This window comes from Polyergus mexicanus, unplaced genomic scaffold (genome assembly GCF_030449975.1).
Source record: "Polyergus mexicanus isolate NDT 795.1 unplaced genomic scaffold, iyPolMexi1.0 SCAF_8, whole genome shotgun sequence".
NCBI classification, from domain to species: Eukaryota; Metazoa; Arthropoda; class Insecta; order Hymenoptera; family Formicidae; genus Polyergus; species Polyergus mexicanus.
This window is the reverse complement of record NW_027223328.1, coordinates 2,692,159-2,713,204: the sequence shown is the minus strand read 5'-3', so window position 1 is coordinate 2,713,204 and position 21,046 is coordinate 2,692,159. Positions and strand designations below refer to the sequence as shown.

Here is a 21,046-nt window from a genome sequence, read left to right as displayed (position 1 = left end):
ACAGTTTATCTTATCGTGTACGTGTATAATATTTTATATAAGCGCGTCTACTGTCATTGGTATCATTTATTTTCGGATATTCGTGCTGTTAACATAATTAATAACGCGCAATAATTATGTTGGGGTATACGTCTTCGCTAATGCTTTTATATATAACAATGTGTGATATCGTGTTGGGGTCTTCAGTTGCATCAATTGACACAACAATCAACTTATCGTCAGGTAAATTAATCAAAAAATAATTTCAATCTTTTGTTTTCACTGTTTGTTGAAAGTGAGATGTTAAAGAAATATTTGTTACGTTAGCAGATATATTTGCTGTTTTTCTTCTTAAATGTAAAATTGTGAAAGAATATCTTTTATCTTAATTTGTTTTACATAAAATATTTCATTAATAATAAACTAAGAAATAATTGTTATGAAAAGAAGAATGCCAATTTGCGAAATTGTAGATACTTCTACAGGTTCAGGTAAATTATTACAAGCTTGAATAGAAACTTGACTCCAACACAGCAAGTTATTTATATTTACGGGCCGAAGCAATGGAAAGCACAAAGTAATGTCGATCTTATAGAAAAAGCAAGCAGCGATTACCTTATTACACCGGCATAGCGGCATTCGCAAGTTGACATGAAACAAGACTCGTAAAGCTTGCATTCAAGAAGGGGATGAGTTCTTAACAAGGATTGTATTTAATGAAGCGACTCATCGAATGCCTTAATTAATAATTAATTAATAATTTTTATTATTTTATTCGCGGTCGCGTGTCATCAATAATCGGTTTCTCGCATTATCAGTTAGAAACGAATTAAATAATCAGAGTAAAATCACGTAATTTTATCGGGTTAACGCGGATTCGTCTGTCGATCTAGGTCACTTGACTATCATCAATTCTAACTCGGAAGAAAAAATATTAATACGTATTTTGGAAGAAAATAAAGTGAAGCATGGCTTAGTATACACGAGTTTTACGAAGAAGACGGTCGGAACACGATTATGAACGAAAGCTTGGAAGCTACAGGTTATTCAAAGCGGACGATGTACGATGTTAAAATGCCGAACGATAACGACGGGTCATTGAATTGCGGATCCTTAATGATCAATGGTGGAATAAATGATCGCGGGTGCAACGCAGTACATGTCTTTTTCTGCGAGATTACCTTCTGAATCACAGCGAAACTCGATAAATCATGAACGCGAGATTGTAATCGAACACTCCAATGGTGACGATTTATCAAAGGTTATAATTAAATGAGATGATTCAAAAGTGCATTATTAAAATGGAATTAATAACGTTAGTAACAACGCAAGTATGCGTTATTAAATGGGGTCAATAGATCAATGTTGCGATAAAAGAGATTAACTCAAAAGGTTTATTTTTATAATGATGAAGATTTAAGTGAGTATGAAGATATAATGATTATTTTTACAAATATTGAACGATAACATGAAATACGTATAAAATGTAAAAATTTGGTAATATTTTATATGTATTTTTTATATTCAATATTGTTAAAAATAATCATTAAATCTTTATACACAATTAAATCTTCATCATTATAAAAATAAATCTTTTGAGCTAATCTCTTTTATCATAATATTGATCTACTGATCTACCGAAAAACTAACGTAAGAGATAAGTTATTATTTTTATCAAATCAATATAAAATAAAAATGTAAACAGTTATACAAAATGTAAGAACATTAATTTTTTAGAGTATTTTCATTTTTTAATTAAAAGAATAGAATAAAACGATTATATATATGAAAATGCAAAAAAATATTAAAAACAAATAGAAAATAAAGAAAATGATTATCTTACAGTTATCTTACAGTTATCATACAAGATGCGTGTATTGCCTTTATTGTTTATTTATTATTCCAATTAAAAATCATGAGAAAAGTTAAGTGATTTTAATAATAATAGGAATTTGATTGCGATTTAAAGGTCAAAGGACACATTTATATTCTACGATTCTCCCGACTTGTGCTGAATCAGTTAGCCCTGTATGCAAATGCAGTACCGATCACACGTGCCTCTCCTATCTTTATAATCGCGTTCTCATTCGATTGACGCTTGTTCGCGCCAAATGAGTCAGATCGGTTTGCATTCGCGGTATTTAATGATTTTTGCCGCCAGATCATTATGACGATCCCTCGAGTACTCTCGAGTCTCCTCTTTCTATCGTCCCCGATGAGACATCGTTCGCGTTACAGACGGACCACCCGATAGGCACTTTCAGCCGTCCTATTGATTTTCCCGTGGAAGCGCACGCGCTACTCTGTTCCCGATTGCGACAAGGGGGGTGCGGCTGTAATCATGGATCCCAGTATACTCGCCACCATGGACAAGGACGCACTGAAGAAACAGATCGAGAACATGAAGTACCAGGCGTCCATGGAACGGTGGCCCCTGTCCAAGAGCATCGCGGCGTAAGTGCATCGCGGCGCCAGCCGTATCGTCGTTTCATCGTCATTTGTTGTTTATCTTTTTTCCTTTTTTCCTGCCTGCGCATTATTATTCACGAACCTCTCTGAAAACACCCGAGAAAACGTTGCCCATCTTCAAACATAATGTTCCAGAAATCTCATAATTTCTATCGATTATCGATATATCCGTGCATTTGAAATGTAGTTTTTTTTTTTCGCAAATTCAAAATTGAATAGAAATTTATCATTCGTTGTAATTTTCTTCCTATTATTATTAAACATTACTGCATTTAAATTTTAAATTAATTCTATAATTTTATTGAAATATATTTAGAAACAAATTATATAATCTGCAATTATATCTTTTTATGTTGATATTTTTAATAACGATATTTAATAACCTCGTAATTACTGATGCGCTTAGACCACCATTTTTGATGGTTTAAGTTTTATCGTCTGTACTTCAGACAAGCACGTTGTGTAAAAATTTATTTCAATATTCTTTCTTTTATAATAGCAAAAAGTCAGTTCTGTATTTTTTAGATCTCTGCTTTACCTGGGAAAAAAAGAATGTAATCTTTTTTTAGCATGAATTATTAGCCGTCTGAAAAGCCGTCTGCCTTCAAATAGTATCATTTTTTTTTTTTTTTTTTTCAGATATTTATTTCATTGAGCCGCATAAATGAATAATCCACATTGCATTTGTTTCTCATCATGTGATGTTAGAATAATTTAAATAAAAAAATAAACATTTATACATTTATTTTTTTATCTAATATAATTTTGTATTTTTATCTACATATAGTATGTGTATGTATATATGTATTTTGTTTAATATTAGTCACATGTATTTAAAGGCACAATTCAATCCATCTTATATTTTGTCGTGATTTATATTTTAATCTCTGTCTCATGCAATAATTAATATTTATTTTTAATATAATTTAAGTATACTCATTCAACAAATAAGAACCGTTATTATACGATCATAATCTCGAGATAATACACACAGTTTAATTTTTACAACACGAGCATCTCATTACATGCTTCTTCGAATCCTTTAGGAATTCTTTATGTGGAAAATACATTACGCGAAAGCTATTTAATAGCAATAACAGTTTTTAGTTTCCTAATAATCGTCAGTATAATCTTCACAGATAATTATAGAGAATACCCCTTTTCCCAGATAAATTGATTAGCGTATAAATCTACGTAATATATTGTAGTTATATAGATTGTGCTATCATTCAAGGTTCATTTTTGCTCCGACGATTCATTTGGCATGATAGTAAAAATAAGATAAAAATATTTGATTGTTGATTATTAATTTTATTAATGTATACAAGGCAATTATTTTTAATCGAATGAAAAATAATATTTACAATTAGCTTACCTAGATCGTAATTTTTGTCCTTCACATGTGTGTATCATACTTGTTTCTACATTTTAGAAAGGGATCGCCAAGCGCTATCTCGGAATTAATTACATCATACTGTTGTATATCGATGAAGCTTACGGAGACCTCATTTGTCATGCGCGAAGTGAGACTGACGTTAAGTCTCGTTTTACGTGTCAAAACTAAAATCATCGATAAAACTTATCGTGGGGTGGGTGCGTTCCGGTCGCGAAACGCTTTTTCCCATACAAATCATCATGCACGTCCACATGTATAAAAATATAAAGCAGTCGCGCAGACTACTGGCGCACAGTCAAGGCTGAATTATGCTCGCGTCCCCGTATTATGTATACATGGTGGGACAGGATCTCCTTGGACACACACTTGGCGATGTATGTTCATCGCGTTTTCGCGCCACGATCACTTTCAGAGACACATAGTAGTGCATAAAGTTGCGATTACGTGTACATAGGTGTGCGCGAGACGAGGACACCGGAGAGGTGCAATAAACCTGACGCGAGTACGATTACCGATGACTCAACGTGGCGATGATCCATGATCTAATTGAGCTTAATTAGACGATCGCGATTGTCGTTTCTTAGCGTAATGCGTTCGCGGTTTCGTCACGCTTTAAACGAAAGGGCGCAGAAGGAGAGATCGCGTAAGGATTATTATTCACGTCCGTTGCAAACCCTCGAGCTAATTATATCCCTCGCGTGTCGCTCTTCGGCTAATGATCGAATGACCGAGTTATTGCGAGATTAAGTTCGCAACACGGGATCGATCAGCGGTCTCGACTTTTCGCAAACAATGTTTAATTTTATTTTTTAATATGAGATATTTAAAGTGAGACTTATACATTATAAATTTACTCAGCTCTTTGCTCTGGAAAGAAAAGATTTTCTCTATTCTTTTGCCTTGATTTTTATTAATATATTGTCATAATTAATATATTATTGCATCTAATTAATAATTTCCTTGATTATAATTTAATATTTAATTATTATTTTCCTTGATATATAATATTTAATATCAATACTCGCAGTCACGTCGAAGTATTTTGCAAAGTCCGGCATTACATCATCGCGACGAAAGCAAAGAGAAGGACCAGGAAGCCGATGGAAACTTGTATTGTCGTCGCATTATTGGGGCGCGAGATTAGGCCGATCGGCAAGAGATAAAGAAAAGAAAGAAAAAAAAACGAAAAGAAGGAGAAGGTGGGAGGAAGAGGAAAGGAGGTGACGCGGCGGGGGAGGACAGGAGCTGTTGCTGCCTTTCACCGTTCGAGAAGTCTCGCGAGGCCGCGGAAACTTCTTTCTTTCTTTTTTTTTTTTTTTGCTTTCGCCTCAAAAACCGCCACGAGAACCAAGCGTTGCCGGTTGTTGAAACGCGTATGGTTCCGCAAGTGGAAGCACGTGCCGGAAACACAGGTCTCGGTGCCTACTTCCGCGCGTCCTGTCGGATCGTTCATTTTCCGCGTCACGATGATGTTTCTCGCCTCGACGATCGAATTCCGTTTTAATTAAGAGCCGAGATCGCCGACGTTGCTCTCGAATTTAGGATGCGACCTCCTTTAAACTCGGCTGAACCCGACGCCTCTTGCCTGTTGCATTCATCGGTACGTAATGTGGGTCGTGTTCCTCCGACACGCTCTTGTTTTCGCAACGCTGCGATCGGAGAGATCTTATGTATAACATAAATAATCTCATTAATAGTATTTAGATAAAATTTAAAAGAATCTGTAATTAAATCGATATTTCCCAAGGTATACAAGATGTATAAATTAATATATTCCGCGTTTTAACACAAAAAAAACAGCGCTTATCGATTATAAGTTGATTAATTTTAAGAAATCAAGAATTTAATGTTTAATGGAACTGGAAATACTGGAATATCTCTCTGCGTGGCATTTTGTCAACCGATAGTTTCATTCTCCCGGTATTCGTGCATTAAATTGTGACTTTTCCATGAGGCAAGCCATAAAGACAGATGCGAAAGTAAGACAAACACATAAATACGAGCGTGAAGTGAACAGAATCGCATTTATTTCTGCGATAGATTCGCTCGATGGCTCTTACTCGATGTCGCGAGGAGAATCGCTCCGATTTCGCGACGCTGCCGTTCATTATATAAACGACAACCGATAAATAATAGGCATCGCGGAATCGTGAATCGATAACATTACGACATGGGTGCCGGGGAAGGTCGTTCACCCTCGTTTAAAAATTGCGCGATGGACCCTGATAAGTGAAAGTTCGCGATTCCCGCACGAACTCTGATAAATCAAGCACGAGATACGATTATTGTGTTAACGAAATCAAATTTATAATACATCAAATTTATGTTACGCCGTTATCTATAACGATGTAATAAATCAAGATGATTCGAAGAAAATATTCTTTTATTTGATTGTATAAGAAATCATACTTAAATCTAACATCATGGGAGCTTAGATAAATCACATCGCTACCATACTTTCATGAGATACTATTTCACTTTTCATTACACATTTTTTTATTTAAGTCTAAATAATTTTTTTGCGTATTGCAATTTCTTCGAGTTAATAAATAAAGAAATGATGAAAAATCCTTTTTAATTAATTCTGCAATTAATTATGCATTTATTAAAAAACTAAATGTGAAAAGTAACTCTCCTGTGGCTTTGCCATTTATATTCGCAGAAGGTTGCGATTATTATTCGATAAAAAAAAAAAAAAAATGTTACACGTTTGTTGTATTCGGAAATGAAGCGCGTGCGCGCTCGAGGCTTAAGCAACAATCTTGAACGTGATTTTCGATTAGAATTGTATGTGCAATAAAATGCAGTGAAGGGTTAATGCCTTGCACGCGCGAGCGGCTCACGGAGCTCTCGTATATATTCCGCGGGAAAAAATTCTGCGGATACTTCTCGCGAGCATTTAGCAACAACAAAGTCCGAAAGCTTCGAGTTGTCGGCGACTCTCCTTGAACGCAAAATCGGGTGCGCGAGCCTGAACCGAGTCCCTTTCACCGACATCGTCGCGTCGAACCGAGATCGGCCGGTCGGGCTCGCTTCGGTCGCGAATGGCCGTAAAATATGCGGAGGTGCGAGCTTATCGGCGATCTAATAAATCGGAGGTAACGTATCGCGCGTGTAGGTATAAGCATTTCGCGAAAGGTACAAACATTTGCTGGGAGATCCTGGAAAATGCACGCCGGATCCGAGGATTCGCCCCCGGGCGAATTGCGAGTGCGAATAATGCACCGGCTGTCACCGCAAGGCACGCGCGTGATATTGAGATTAAAATAGATTTTGAATGATACACGCACACACACACACACACACACACATACATACGTATATACAGACAATATGTACATAATATACTTCTTTTATATTATTTATTTATTACTTATGATTATATTATTTTAAATAGTTTCCATTTAATCAAATTTATTTTATGCTTGAATATTGATTTATGCACTTTATTATCTGTTCTTTGAAATAAAAGATTAATTACATTAAAACAGTCTCAATCGCACGTTTATTGCGCCACATCCTTAGCTAAGCCGTAGAATAGTAACGCATGATGCTGAAGTTGCAATTTCAGCATTACGCGCGGCTGACCCTCTTCTTCTTCCTCTTGCCAGAATGCGGGAGTACGTGGAAGAGAATGAGAAGAATGACCCGCTGATACACGCGCCCGACAAGAAGAACAATCCATGGGCCGAGAAAGGCAAGTGCATAATCATGTAATCGGGGCCAACAGCGGAGGAAGAGCAGCGGAAGAAGAAGAAGGAAGCGTGTATACAAACCGAGAAGAAGAGGAGCCGATCGTTCAACCGCGGCAAAGGGAATCTCAGGCAAAGATTACGAAAAGGAAAAGGGGGAGGTGGAGCGGAAGGAAGAGGAAGAAATGCCGGTAGACGTCCGCTGTGGTTCGATCGCGGATTTATATGATCGTTGACCGGCCGTCGAAATAAGAACGTGGCTGATGAATCTATCTTGATCTCGCAGTCGATTCGTTAACTCGAAAATCGGACTTTGGCGAATCGTTTACCGGATCGTTCCGTTCCTTCGGGACTGCTTTTCCATCGCGCGGCGTGCGGCTGTGACGCTAATTCTCGATTCGTGTCCTTCTACGAGGTGTATTACCCCTCCCTAATCGTGCCATTATTCGTAACATGATTGTTGTTTGTAAAGATATTTCGAGGTAGCCTCGAAATCTGTGCATCATCGATCGGTACGTGGACGCAGATGAAAACAGGAAAATGGGGGCAAAAAAAGAAAGGAAAACGAAGAAAACAAGTCGATTACTCGATCGTACGATCATACGATCGTTATTCGATTTTCTGAAATGATCGCGATAAAATTCGTGTCAAATTTAATCAGTCTTATATTCGCGTAAATAATCGAAGAAGAATAGAGACAAGAAATGAAAAGGAAATTGGAAAATCTATTAGAGATGAAATACTTTGGTGGAAGCTGTCGTCTGAATCGATCGACGTCGAATCAATCGCCGCATGCCACGTGAGGTCGCGTTGCACATCTCACTCGCCGATGCACTTGCCGTGTAAAACTGACGATCTATCATAAATGCAATTTTCTCTAATGTTACATATACATATATACTATACATGACACATACAGTTATTAATATGATAATTATAATTACTCTTGTATATGTATCTCTGCGCGAATTTCTTACCGAAAATATATAATATGACCAGCGACTGAAATTCAAATCCTGTTTTTTGTATCTATCTCAGGAATATAATTACATGCAAATTATATAACAATAGACGTCGACTCGATTTTGAATTTTATAAGATCGTTGAACACAATCGAAACCGAATCGTTACCGTGGCATTTCATTTCGTCCTCTCTTATTGTCGTCTGACCAATTGCTAACCGTTTCTACTGGCATTTATAATACGTGCACGAGATTTTGAGAATTGCTAAATTTTTTCTCTATGCTTCAATTTCTTATTAACAACTCTTTGTTTTAATTTCTAATTAATCTATATATAATTTTTTTATACAAAGAATATATTCTACATTTATTAGTACTATTTATATATGAGCATAATTAACAAAAAAAGTGAATTATATGAAAATATTTTGTTTATTTATTATTGTTATAAAAAGTATGGTAATGTCAATAGAAAAATCTGCCAAAATTATTACGAATTTGCAAGTCAATTTCTAAAGAAAAAATACATGTATTATTACATATATATTATTTGTAGAATTTTTCAATATAATTCATGATTTCTAAATAGTATGTGACAAATGAAATGTGATATATACGTATGACATATTATATAAAAATGAAACTATTTGGAACGCAAATATAGTATATAAATTAAAAAGTACGAGAAATTCAATTTACAAAAATATATACATTTTAAGAAGAAATGTTTTATTTTTTTTTTTTTTTGTAAAATATGCTTAAGTAGACTTGCTTATAGTTTCGATTTAATTTTTTATACGTATAATGGATGTGCATATAAATTCTTTAAAATTTCTTTCTTTTTTCAGAGATAAAGTATTTTTATCAATAATTATAATTGTCCATTAATGGTTATACATTACATAGTTATTAATTGTTATACAATTTGATTTTTTCTTAGGTTTAGGCAGTGCAACGTTTTGTTATCGGAGTTTCAATTTCATAATGTAATATATCCAGGAGGATATTTTATAATATTTGAATATTAACTAATCATATTTTCTTGATTATTCGTTTCTTTTTTGCAAAATATAGAACTTGCACAATCAAAAGCTACGCGAACGAAACCACCGATAAAACATGCTTCGAAAGTTATGAGTTTCATAGACGGTGCTTGATACGTTTGGTTTTGCCGAGTTTCTGCGTCCAGCCGTGTCTTAAGAGTTTATCGAAATTATCTTATATAAATCTCATTTAAATGATGGAAGGAGACTCTGTCCCCTCCATCTAATTTGTTGTGCATCGCAATCACATCAGATACTTTAAATCAGGGGTTTCCAGTCACGAGCATATTGGGTAATTCGCATTGACATGCGGAAAGGAACGTGGGAATAGCGTATAACAAATAACTTCCCACAAATGTAATTTTCGAAACCCGATGGTCGCGCTTATTACCACGGTGATCGGCGATTTGAGAGGGAAAAGGTTAACGACCGTTTTGCGGTTAAACTGCAATATCTATCCGAGCACAATTTGTATTTCTCTATAACGTTAATAACACATAGGTACCTATGGTTCGTTAAGGATCGCTTAACAGCTGGGAAAAAGGAACGACGAGATATTTTCGTACAAGGGGAGGTATTAAAATTCTTACACATGTTTCTTACGAACAGCGAGAAGGAATGAAGGAAGAAATGATGAGCCGGGAAGAGATGCGAGAGAAAGAAGATAGCGAGAGTCTTTCGCCTTTCAAACGAGCGAGTAGAGGATTCGCGAATGGAATAGCGCGTGGTTTCCGCGACAATTAAGGACGACACAAATTGGTATCCTCTTTCACTTTCCTTCTCTTCGTGCGAGTCATTGTGCGCGATTATAATTCGAGAAATGATTTATACATAATGAGACAGCGCTTCTTACAAAACGCGAGCGTTACAATGTGTACGATTAAATGTCGCTCGAGTTCGATCGGGATACTAGAAGTCATGAATCTTGAAAAACGAGCACTCTCGTCTACTTGCGTCTAGGTTCTTGAAACACGTGTGATCGCCATTATTACGCGATTATTAATAATGGACGAAAAAAATGAAAGAAAGGATAGCTTTTTTTCTAGAGCGTTTAAAACAACGATCTTTTCTCGTTTACAGGACGTCTTCGAAAGATAATATTTAGAGATAATTGTAGATTTTTTCTTTTTAGCGAAAGTCTAACTCCAATCTTAATCACTGTGTAATTACAACGACACGATCTTAATCAGAGCAGACCAGTAATCAGGGACTATGTACTTATACGGAAGCTCATTAAGTATGAATATCTTTCTGATAGAAACTTGCTTTTTTTTTTATTTTGAAGATAAAACATACGTGTAATAAGATATTCTTTACATACTTTCAAATGCAAAATTATGCTTCATTGAATCGATTATCGCTTTCTCTAGTTTGATTAATTTGAACCATCTCTCTCTTTTTTAATCAATAAAAAAATTGCAAGAAATAACAGTAAATAATTAAAGGAGTTTGCTAACCCTGACTATGTCTCTGCGAATGCTGAATAAAAGTGCGTTTCATCAGCTCGCGGTAGGACAATGTCACAGGTAGCGTGCCTTCCTCACTAGCATTTTGCAATAGCAGTGAGATTTTCACGGCGAGCGACAATTTCTACACGTCTGCAATTCCCAGATGTAAATTCGATTGTCGACTTTCTATATCTTTTATATACTCGCGGGAAATTATCGCATACACACACACACACACACATACACACACACACACACACACACACACACACACATATATACAGAAACGCTGGTTTTAAATCGATTTCAGGAAATTATTTATTACGTTGCATAAACATAATATAAATTATATATTTGTGTATATCATACACGATTGTTATGTAGACTGATTGCACGATCGCGCTATCGATAACTTGCTCTGGAACACTTCCCCCAATTATATTGCAAGTGTTGCAACATTTAAATAACCGATCGATTATGTATATATCAGTCGTTTAGCCAGTCGTGCTTTATATTAAAATGCCATTTATCTCGTGCAATCATAAATTTTATCGATTATCGTATTGTATTATATTTTTGATTTTACTTTTCTAGTATAATTAATATCGCGCTTTAGACAATCCTAGAAATTTCATACATTTTTTATATATATTTATCGAAATTATAATATAACTATAAAACTTTAACTAACTTTTATACTTATGCGACATAAAGCAAAAAATTTTAATATTATAATGCTATTTTTATGTTATTTTCTTCATATATGTACGTTTGATGATCTAAAGATATATTGTAATGTAAATTAAACAAATCTTTATTTTTGTCATATAAGATAATCGCATAAGTTGCTAAATTATTATTTGTTACGTGTCTCGCAATAACAACTATAAAATTTCTTCATTATTAATAAAATATTATTAATATATATTATTAATAATATATATAGTTATTAATATGTATTAAATATAATACGTTCTAAATACAATATTTATTAATATATACATATTATTAATAAAATTAATTAATTGGCTAAAATTATTAATTTTATTGGCATTTAGACAATATTGAAAATAACTGGCCTTGCATCTGACAAAAACAGGAGACTAAATTAAATCTCAGTTAACTGTAATTGTTGCACATATGAGAAACATTGAAACAAACAAACGAAGAATTTATAAAATCTAGCTTTACACACATGAGATCGGCTATGCTTGAAATTAAATCTATAATATATCTCAGTTTCAATATTCATGCCAAAATGGAAGACGTTTTGGACAGTAAGAGTGATTGATATTCACCGTAGCTGATGGTCGGCGAAGTCCGATACTTTTGCCGATCTTTCGCGCCGTCCTGCGCGACCGATTTTAGCTATAGCTCGCGCTGTCACTTACTATACGCAAAATGAAAGGCGACTTTAATTGCCGTTACGGCTACGACGACGACGACGACGACGACGTATTCGTCGCCGTTATCGTCGTCGTCGTCGTCGTCGTCGTCTACGAGTATGCTGCGAAAATGTGTAGTATGTACGAGAAAGGGAGAGACAGAAAGAGCACCCCGTTCAGGAAGTAAAGAAAAAGAGAGAGAGAGAGAGGGGGGGGGGAAAGGGGAGAGGAAGTGATATAGCTAGAGAGAGGGAAAATGAAAGAGAGTAAGATAGAGAAAGAGAGAAAGAATGATAGTAGGCTCGTTCGCCACACCAGTCAGTGTTTCCCGAACTGCTGTCAGTGACAGTTCCATAATCATGCGGCGGCGGATTTTTAATTATTGATTCGTATTGATCCGTAACGAAGAGATCGTTTTTTTTTCTTTTTTTGCTCCGATAATTCTGTCGCGTTATCTGTTGAATTTTCAATTAGACACTGTGTTCGGAAAACTTTTCGTCGATTTTTTACTTTCGTACGGTGCTACGAGTCACGAACCCTTGTTGTTTTTGTTGTTTTGAATAATTGGAGTAAATATGGTGAGTACAATTATTTATCACGTTGATTGATTAAGTCATCGTCAAATTTGGATTTTTTTGAATAATCATAGACGCAATTTATTGTGTAAAATACAATAATCTTTTAACACGTAAGGCTACACATTTATGTTATTAAAAGTCTTATGTTATTAAAAAGTTTTTTATATTATTGAAAAATTAGAGTATTATTAAAATATTTCTTATATTTTCATTTTTCTTAATCATATCAAAGAGCAAGTAATATGCCATATAATAATTATATTTATATGTTATTTTTTTAATTTCACTGTTATATAATGTAACTCGAAAAAGAAATTAGAGAGGGCTAAATTACTATCGCGCCATATTCTTCTATAACTTGCGAATTATAAATAACGTAAATTATATTAAATTTTATCGATTAGATAGCAGTTTTCTAAATTACTCGTACGTTAAGTAAGAGAGGATTTCTTCGGCTGGTTCTCATTTTGATCGCCATCGGAGATCTTTGACATAAAAAGATTGGCCGAACAATTTCCTCCAATTTTGCGATCATCATGATCGAGAAAGAAAGAGACAATTTAAAATCGCTCTCCCGCGACAGAGAGATATTCACGACAGGGTGTTCTGCGTCTAACACGTTTCCCTTACACGCGACTTCATCTTCGACTCGTTTGATCTTTTTTTTTTGCACGACTGGATTATTACATCACGCGTGGATTCATGCGAGACACCGTGGAACCGGTCTGAAAAAAGTTGGATTCAAATGTCGGATTAAAGGTAGACATGCACAAGATCGCGATCACTCGCTTGTGTCATTATTAGGACACAGATTTTGTTACAGTTGATGATTAAAACGTGCGTTTGCGATGCTTTACATTCAAATCAGTCGACAATATTTACGTCGCTATTTCACCGACGTCGAATTTGAAATCAACATCAAATTGAGCAAAAAATTTAAAAATTAACAAATACAATATATATTATTAATAGGTACCGATTAAATTCGTTGTCGGTGAAATATTTCTTGCTGATTTCAATGTAACTCATCTGCCCTAGAATGCTTCATAATTATATACATTTGATTAATTGATTCTAATCTAAGCTGACTTGAAGTCTATATGTAATTCTATTTATTGGAATTAATTGGACAATTTATGAAATTTCCAATTTATTTTTATTATTATTATTATTATATGCCATGTGTACTTGTATTATTTAAAATTATACATTTATATAGTATGTCAAATAATGATTTTCATCATTTATAAGTTTACTTCCTTCTTACTTAATTAGCTTAGAATCTATTAATGCCCGAAAGATTTTTTTTTACTACGAATTTATATAAATAATAAAACTATTTATTTAATTATATTAAATAATTAAATAACGAATTAGTTAACGTGAGAATATTATAAAGATAAGAATCCCAGAAACATTAATGTTAACGTTAATTATCATAATTGAGATAAACTAATTTATCGAGTAATAAACATCGAATATCGCTACTTTGGGCTAAATTTTCGGACATGTAAATTTACCCACATTCGCAAAAATCTATCTGTTCAAGATACAGCAACAATATTTAAATACAATAACGATTTTGCGATGGAAAACAGCGTAGCCGTACGCGCGCGCATACACACACATCAAGATCTTTGTTGCAGAATCGAGAACTCGTTCTGTCCTTCCGGGTACTACGTCTCCTCTCACTTTCGTCGGTCGCGACGACCTGGTTGATGTATTTTTTTCTTTTCTTTTCTTTTCTTTTTTTTTTGACATAACGATATAAATCTTAGCCGAACAGCAGCATTGAAATCGCCGAGTAATAGCGTGACGTTTTCGTCGCGCGTGGGCGGGCCTTTTACTTACACAGATATATACGTATGTTTGAATGGACGTACAAAAAAAAATTGGATATATATCCCATCACAACTTCATTACGTGCCTCGTAACGTTATGTTACAGGATTCACCTGTTCGCGCTGTGAAAGCGCACTTTTGAAGAATGTCTGTGTAATTGAATCAGTAAATCGCTATATCTTTTTGCTTTTCACTTTTCATCTCTTCCTTAATCCCGAGTATCTTATCTAATCAAATCTTATTGTTTCGCATTGAATGAAAAAGCTTCGATATACTTATGTGTTAGTGTATATATAATGCTTTGTTTTCTATTATTTTATTTATTATTTATTTTTCTTATTATATTTTATTTATTTTTCTTAGGTAAAAGTTAATAAAAATTAATGCAATTGACTTGCTGCTTTAAACTATCTGTAATTTTTTGCGCTGCCTTTTGTCTCGCCATCATTAATCATTTTTTGCAAATTTGTAGTAAATGATATTTTATTTTGCCAAGTATCTCTTTCTCTCTCCCATTAAAGTTTTTTTTCTCTTCGAAAATAGTAATATCTTTTTTTTACGCATTGGTGCATCTATATCAGTTTATGCAGTTTTAATATATTAGAAATATTAACAGTTATAATCTCTATCTGTTGATCCGCAATCTGTTTGTTTTCGATATTAACGGTTGTTATTTGTCTTTACATTGTCTTTATACTTTATATATTTCTCTTACATAGCTTACACATCACACAATGTCAATATTGCTTTTACTATGGGCATAAATACCGGACAGATTATACGTTCTAATTACGACTGTAAAACGCCGCTTTGCTATCATGCACGGCGCTATAAATCTTTATCATATTATAACTTTCTATCTCATCCTGCTACACTTGAGAATATCGAATTATATGTACGTCGTATAAGTGTAATTGTAACGCTAAAGATAAACTAAGCTAATGCAACATTTTTAAACGTTTCCTCCAGGAAAATATCAATATTTTATTTATGAGCGGCAAGATTGATCTTCGGATATTTATTAAGGGGCAATCGTTTATTTCTTTTATTCTATACGAGAAAGATATCTTTTATTATCCGATTTGAAGTCATTCGTGCCTTCGTCGCGATCGTAGGATGTAATGGATTGCGCTGAATTATTAATGAGTGTCGTTAATCGTGACCAACCAGTATAACGGTAAAGAAAAAAAAAGAAGAAAGAACTCGTTTTCTTTCTGTTACATTCACTGGTGAAACTTCGGAGAATCGGGTTTTACAACATTTTGCTGTCAAAACACTTTGACATTCACTGTTCCGATGCGATATTCCGTTTATTTTGAAATCATTTCGGACATTTTGAGGGATATAACATAGGTTTTCTTTATATGTCTGAAAGATTTGTGCAAAGTTTTTTTTTATAATGCACATAGGATCATATTGATGAGCTATAATTAACTTTTAAAATATTTTATATATAATTTAATATTTTTCTCTTTTTCACTTTATAACAAACTGATTTTTTAAAATAATTCCCAAATAATTGATTTTATTATTATTTTATTTAGAATTGATCATTTATTAATTCCCGAATAATTAATTTTCACATATTTTCATTAAATGCTACGACATGTGTCTTAAAAATCTACGCTTAATATATTTATAATTGCTCACTTATTTTTTCGTTGAATGTTAAGCTTTAATGATGTTAAACAATGTTGCCCATCTTAAAGCAAATACATCTTCTTGAAATACGTACTACAATCACTTGTACTTATTGTTAGATATATAGATTCGAGAGATTTGATGAAATTCTTAACAAAAATTAGCTCACTATTTAAAGATAAATAACTATAATACTAAAGATAGACAAATTGGTGCAGAATCGCGGCATGAGATATGTAATATGTAGTTACGTTGCAAGAGGAACCAGCGACACATGTTTTGCTGTCAGTGAGTGAACGTACGTATACAAGTACCTACCGAATAAGATGGACTTAGAATAGAAATTCCGGATTCCAACGGCTTTCTATCGCAATTCCTTTTTACGCGGAATTACGACGCCGCATTATACGCCATTTATCGCAAATTACCGGAGCCGAACAGCATAATGCTCGATCTAAACAAGTCTCTGAATTGAAATCCAAGCGAGAAAAGTAACAACGATGACGTTAATTGATCCAGGAGCATTGCATATACGTCAAGATTCGAGGCAGCTCTTGTACTGTCAAATCTTTTTACGTTTTATTCTTTAACAAACAAAAGAATATTTAATAGAAGATTTAAAAAATATAAGATTATAGATGTTGTAAAGTATAAAATCGAAATTAAACGTTCTCTTCTTTGAAAAGTTTATGCTGCAAACATACGTGCACGTTTAAGATCTTTTCCGCAGGAAGTGAGGTGAAAGAGTGGGCGTAAAGATTGTCTCTGGAATATAAAGTCGAATAGGAATATTATCGCGAAAGAAAAAGGATGAAAAGAAGCATATCCATGCCACCCACGCAGCGTATTATGTATTTATTATGTTTCGCGCGCAGAAAATCGATGGAAATTTTATAAAAGCGAATTTTATTAAATCCGATGAAAGTAAAAGGGCATACGAAATCGAATAGAAACTAGAAATGCAAAAGAAGGGCGTAGAAAATGATTTTTAAAAAGGGAATCGTGACAAATAAAACAAGAGAATATAAAAAAGAAAGAGAAAGAAGGAATAAAATATATATATAAAAACATAAAAAGATATCATTTATAAGGAAAGAATTATACAGGTGCGTTACAACGAATGCTTTCTCTTAAATTACAAGAATAAAAATTATGAAGCTGACAATTATTCAAGAAAATACGATGAGAAATAATAACTTTAGAGCGGAATAAAAAGTTAACGCGCGGTCATTTTTTGTAATAATTATGAAAATTATGAAAGTGGACGTGGTTTTCATGATAATATGCCATTACTTTTTATGTGCACGAAAGTATCTATATTTAACTGTTATGTATATATAATAATACGATAACAATGGTAAGCAGAATAAAAAAATCTAGAATAAGAGAAAAAGAATAAAACGACGTAGAAACGTTGGTTCAATCGCGTAAATTGCAACGTTCAACTTTAGCTGCTTTCCAACGTAACCTACATACACTTATATATCTACCTAAAGGAAATGTAACCCTTTTAACCTTCTTATTAACGTGTGTGTGCAAAGTCATTGCACACACATGTACAATCAATCCGCACACAAATGTACGGATCGATTAATAAAAAACTTTTTGTAAGAAAATGTCGTATAATATATGTTGTCAATATTACACAAGAAATACTAAAGATTAAATAAAAAAAAAAAAAAAAATAAAAAAAAACAGCGGAACATGCAAAAATTATTTTATATATAAATATTAAATTTATTAAGACGGTTATTTTTAAAATTGTATTAAATTGCACAATCTAATAAATTAATAAATTATTATATATATATAAATATATATTTCTATTTTTTTATATATATGGAAAAAAAATATATATATACGATTTTTTAAAGATAAATGCTGAGATGCTTGAGAATGACCTATTACAAAGTTAAACTTAGGTTGAAAAAAAGAAAATGGGAAGTTGACAGATTGTTTTCGATAGATCAGCAATATGTCCCATAGCAGGAAACCAGTGGAAGTTTCATAAGCGTGCGACATCACGCAATGCTAAAGGCCCCTCCGGCGGAAGTCAGGTGAAAATGGTTTGCAAACGTGCGTAGCCTGAAAAAGAATCGATATACGCATGTATGAATGTATAGTGATGGGCTAATATCGGCCTGTAATTTTGAAACATATCGATTTCATTCGCAGAAAATATAATGATGGATAAAATAATATTTAATATAATTTTTCGTTAAGTGTTACTCTTTTCTTCTATAGTTAATATTTAATGGATAAGAAGAAACGGATTTAAATAAATTACCAATTGAAAATGTAAAATAAATGTCAAGATAATTTTGAATAAATTAAAACAAAAGCACGTGGAGAAAGCTAATCTTTATATAAATAATATGTTTATATAAATAATATTATAATAGAGATATAAAAAAAATTTGTATGACTAGATTAATTATCGTAAATGTATAATATTTTATTCTCTAAAACAGATTGAACACACATATATACACACACATTCTATTCATACAGTTTACAGTACGTTTTTTATTCGTTATCGGCGAAAGTATCGAATCCATCACTACTTGAACGTATGTGGCGATTCTCTTGGATATGAGCGGATTTTTTGCTCAGAGTCGGATGGTTTTCAAGTTAAAACGCGTCTCCAGACGCACAGAACGCGGATACGTGTTTAACAGGTTGTTTTAATACACACACCATATAGAATAGATTATCGCCATCGCGATTTGGGAACCAGGATCTTGATAATGACAAGATTGTCCAGATTTAAGAGCGATATCTGATGGTGAACGATTGATTTTTTGATATAACCGAAGTACGCAGAATAAGGGATAATTAATTACTTGTGATAGAAGTAGTTGTATGGCCACGTTTTGTCGAAGGACAACAACTTGTTTTGTCGTCGAAAGTATTATATTAGCCGCGCGAAACGCATGTAAAACAGGAAATCGCAAAAAATATTTACGAACATAATGCGAATCTCGCATCACAGTTATACGGAGATGTCGATTGATTTTAATTAACGAATATAACGGGGGAAGAGGCGATCGTTTGAAGTATGTATGTCTAATTTGTGTGCATAATAAAAACATGTAAAGAAGTCCGTCAATTTTTTTTTCCGTAAAAGAAAGAAATTGCGCGCGATGTTCGAATAAATTTTCTTACGAAAGTACTATACGCAGATTGATAATATCTCATACGTCATTCAAGGTTAATTAACTTGGAAAGTGAAATTCGTCGCTACGTGCTATTTTTTTAGGTTGCTCAATGTACCGCGCCGTTTCGAGGCGTTATTCTCTTCATTATTCTCACAGCATCGTGTCGTTAACTTTACACATGAAATAACAAACATATGTTTTTACTTTTTAAGACAATGTGTGTCGTATTAAATATTAAATATATAAAATATTATATGATACTTTGTAAAGATTTATATGACACAAAAATCTTCGCAATTACAAAAAAGTAATTGCGAAGTATTTAACATTAAACTCGTTTATTTATAATTTTATAAAAAGGAATTTAAATTTTATGATAGCACAAAAATTATGCAAAAATTATTTTATGTTATACTTAATTGTTATAGATAAAAAAAAAACAAGATTAGTATAGTATAGACTTTATGTGTGTTTATATTGAGTTAATACTTTAATCGTTATTCCCCCGAAAACGATTTATTTTCTTCTAAATCGAATGTATGTAATATAAATATTTTAATCGAAAAAACACCGCTGAATTTATCCCATAAAGTTGATTTAACATAGAAACGGTAAATTTTTACACTAATTGTAAGTAGGTCATTTCGAGATTAAAATTACGTGTTTGCATAACGTATTTGCAAGGTATTCTTATATAAGTCTTATTATAATTTACGTATTTTCTTCCAAAGATCAGAAGGAGACAAAATTTGGCAGCTAGCATCAATGTCAAAACATTATGATATCTCAATTGAGACCGACAGATTGCCGATATACGCGACTTTGCGATTAGAAAGCAGTTTATATGCAATGTACGGGATGTCTCAAAGATTAATCTGTTCTCTTCTTGTAACTTGTATCTTTCATATATTTTCTCTTTTTTTTTTGTAAAATCAAATATAATTTCTCATTAATTTTATCTAATAATCTTGTCTCTCTCGAGATACTATATATGAAGAATATTTTACTTAAAAATTCCGAAATTGCATAGAAACAAATTGTACAGAAGTAAATGATTTTAAGTTAATAATAAACATTACGTTCAAATTTCATCAAAGCATCTGATAATACCTTGAGTATGAATATCGTGAAATGAGACAGAAACTTATTGAGAGTTTGGTTAGATAAATTAAAATAGATAAACAATTTAATAAACAATTGTTAATACAAAAAAAAAACTAAGAAATGATGCTTAAAATGAATGCCATTTAGTTGTTTGTAAAATTATTATACAGGAGTACACGCATAGAAACACAAAACTGCAAGACTTACTAAAATAAAAAATTGAATATTGAATATTTCAATCGTATTTTTTTTTATTGTGAGATAAGTTTCTGTTTTATTCTTAGAAGACAAATTATATTATATTCTGCGATAGAACGTGATAATATAATCTTAATCCAATATTTTCTTCA

At 33.1% G+C, this 21,046-nt stretch overlaps 2 protein-coding genes across 2 annotated transcripts in view; both read left to right on the top strand.

The window, feature by feature from the left end:
• Positions 1–119: 119 nt before the first annotated feature.
• Ggamma30a (guanine nucleotide-binding protein subunit gamma-e) lies at positions 120–8,081 on the top strand. The gene is made up of 3 exons (XM_070300173.1): positions 120–222; positions 2,218–2,433; positions 7,456–8,081. The coding sequence occupies exons 2-3, from the start codon at positions 2,321–2,323 to the stop codon at positions 7,559–7,561; spliced, it is 219 nt and encodes a 72-aa protein (XP_070156274.1). The 5' UTR covers positions 120–222; positions 2,218–2,320; the 3' UTR covers positions 7,562–8,081.
• A 4,535-nt stretch (positions 8,082–12,616) lies between these two features.
• The window catches only part of Cht7 (chitinase 7), a 26,368-nt gene continuing 17,938 nt past the window's right edge, over positions 12,617–21,046 (top strand). The window contains exon 1 of the mRNA XM_070300011.1: positions 12,617–12,952. Within this exon, the coding sequence (XP_070156112.1) occupies positions 12,950–12,952 (3 nt within the window). The 5' untranslated portion in view covers positions 12,617–12,949. The remainder of the gene's footprint in view (positions 12,953–21,046) is intronic.

Excerpts from the sequence above, each read along its gene's own strand:
- Ggamma30a (XM_070300173.1), top strand. The coding sequence starts at position 2,321 with ATGGATCCCAGTATACTCGCCACCATGGACAAGGACGCACTGAAGAAA. Across the intron at positions 2,434-7,455 it reads CTGTCCAAGAGCATCGCGGC|AATGCGGGAGTACGTGGAAG; the intron begins GTAAGTGCATCG and ends TCCTCTTGCCAG.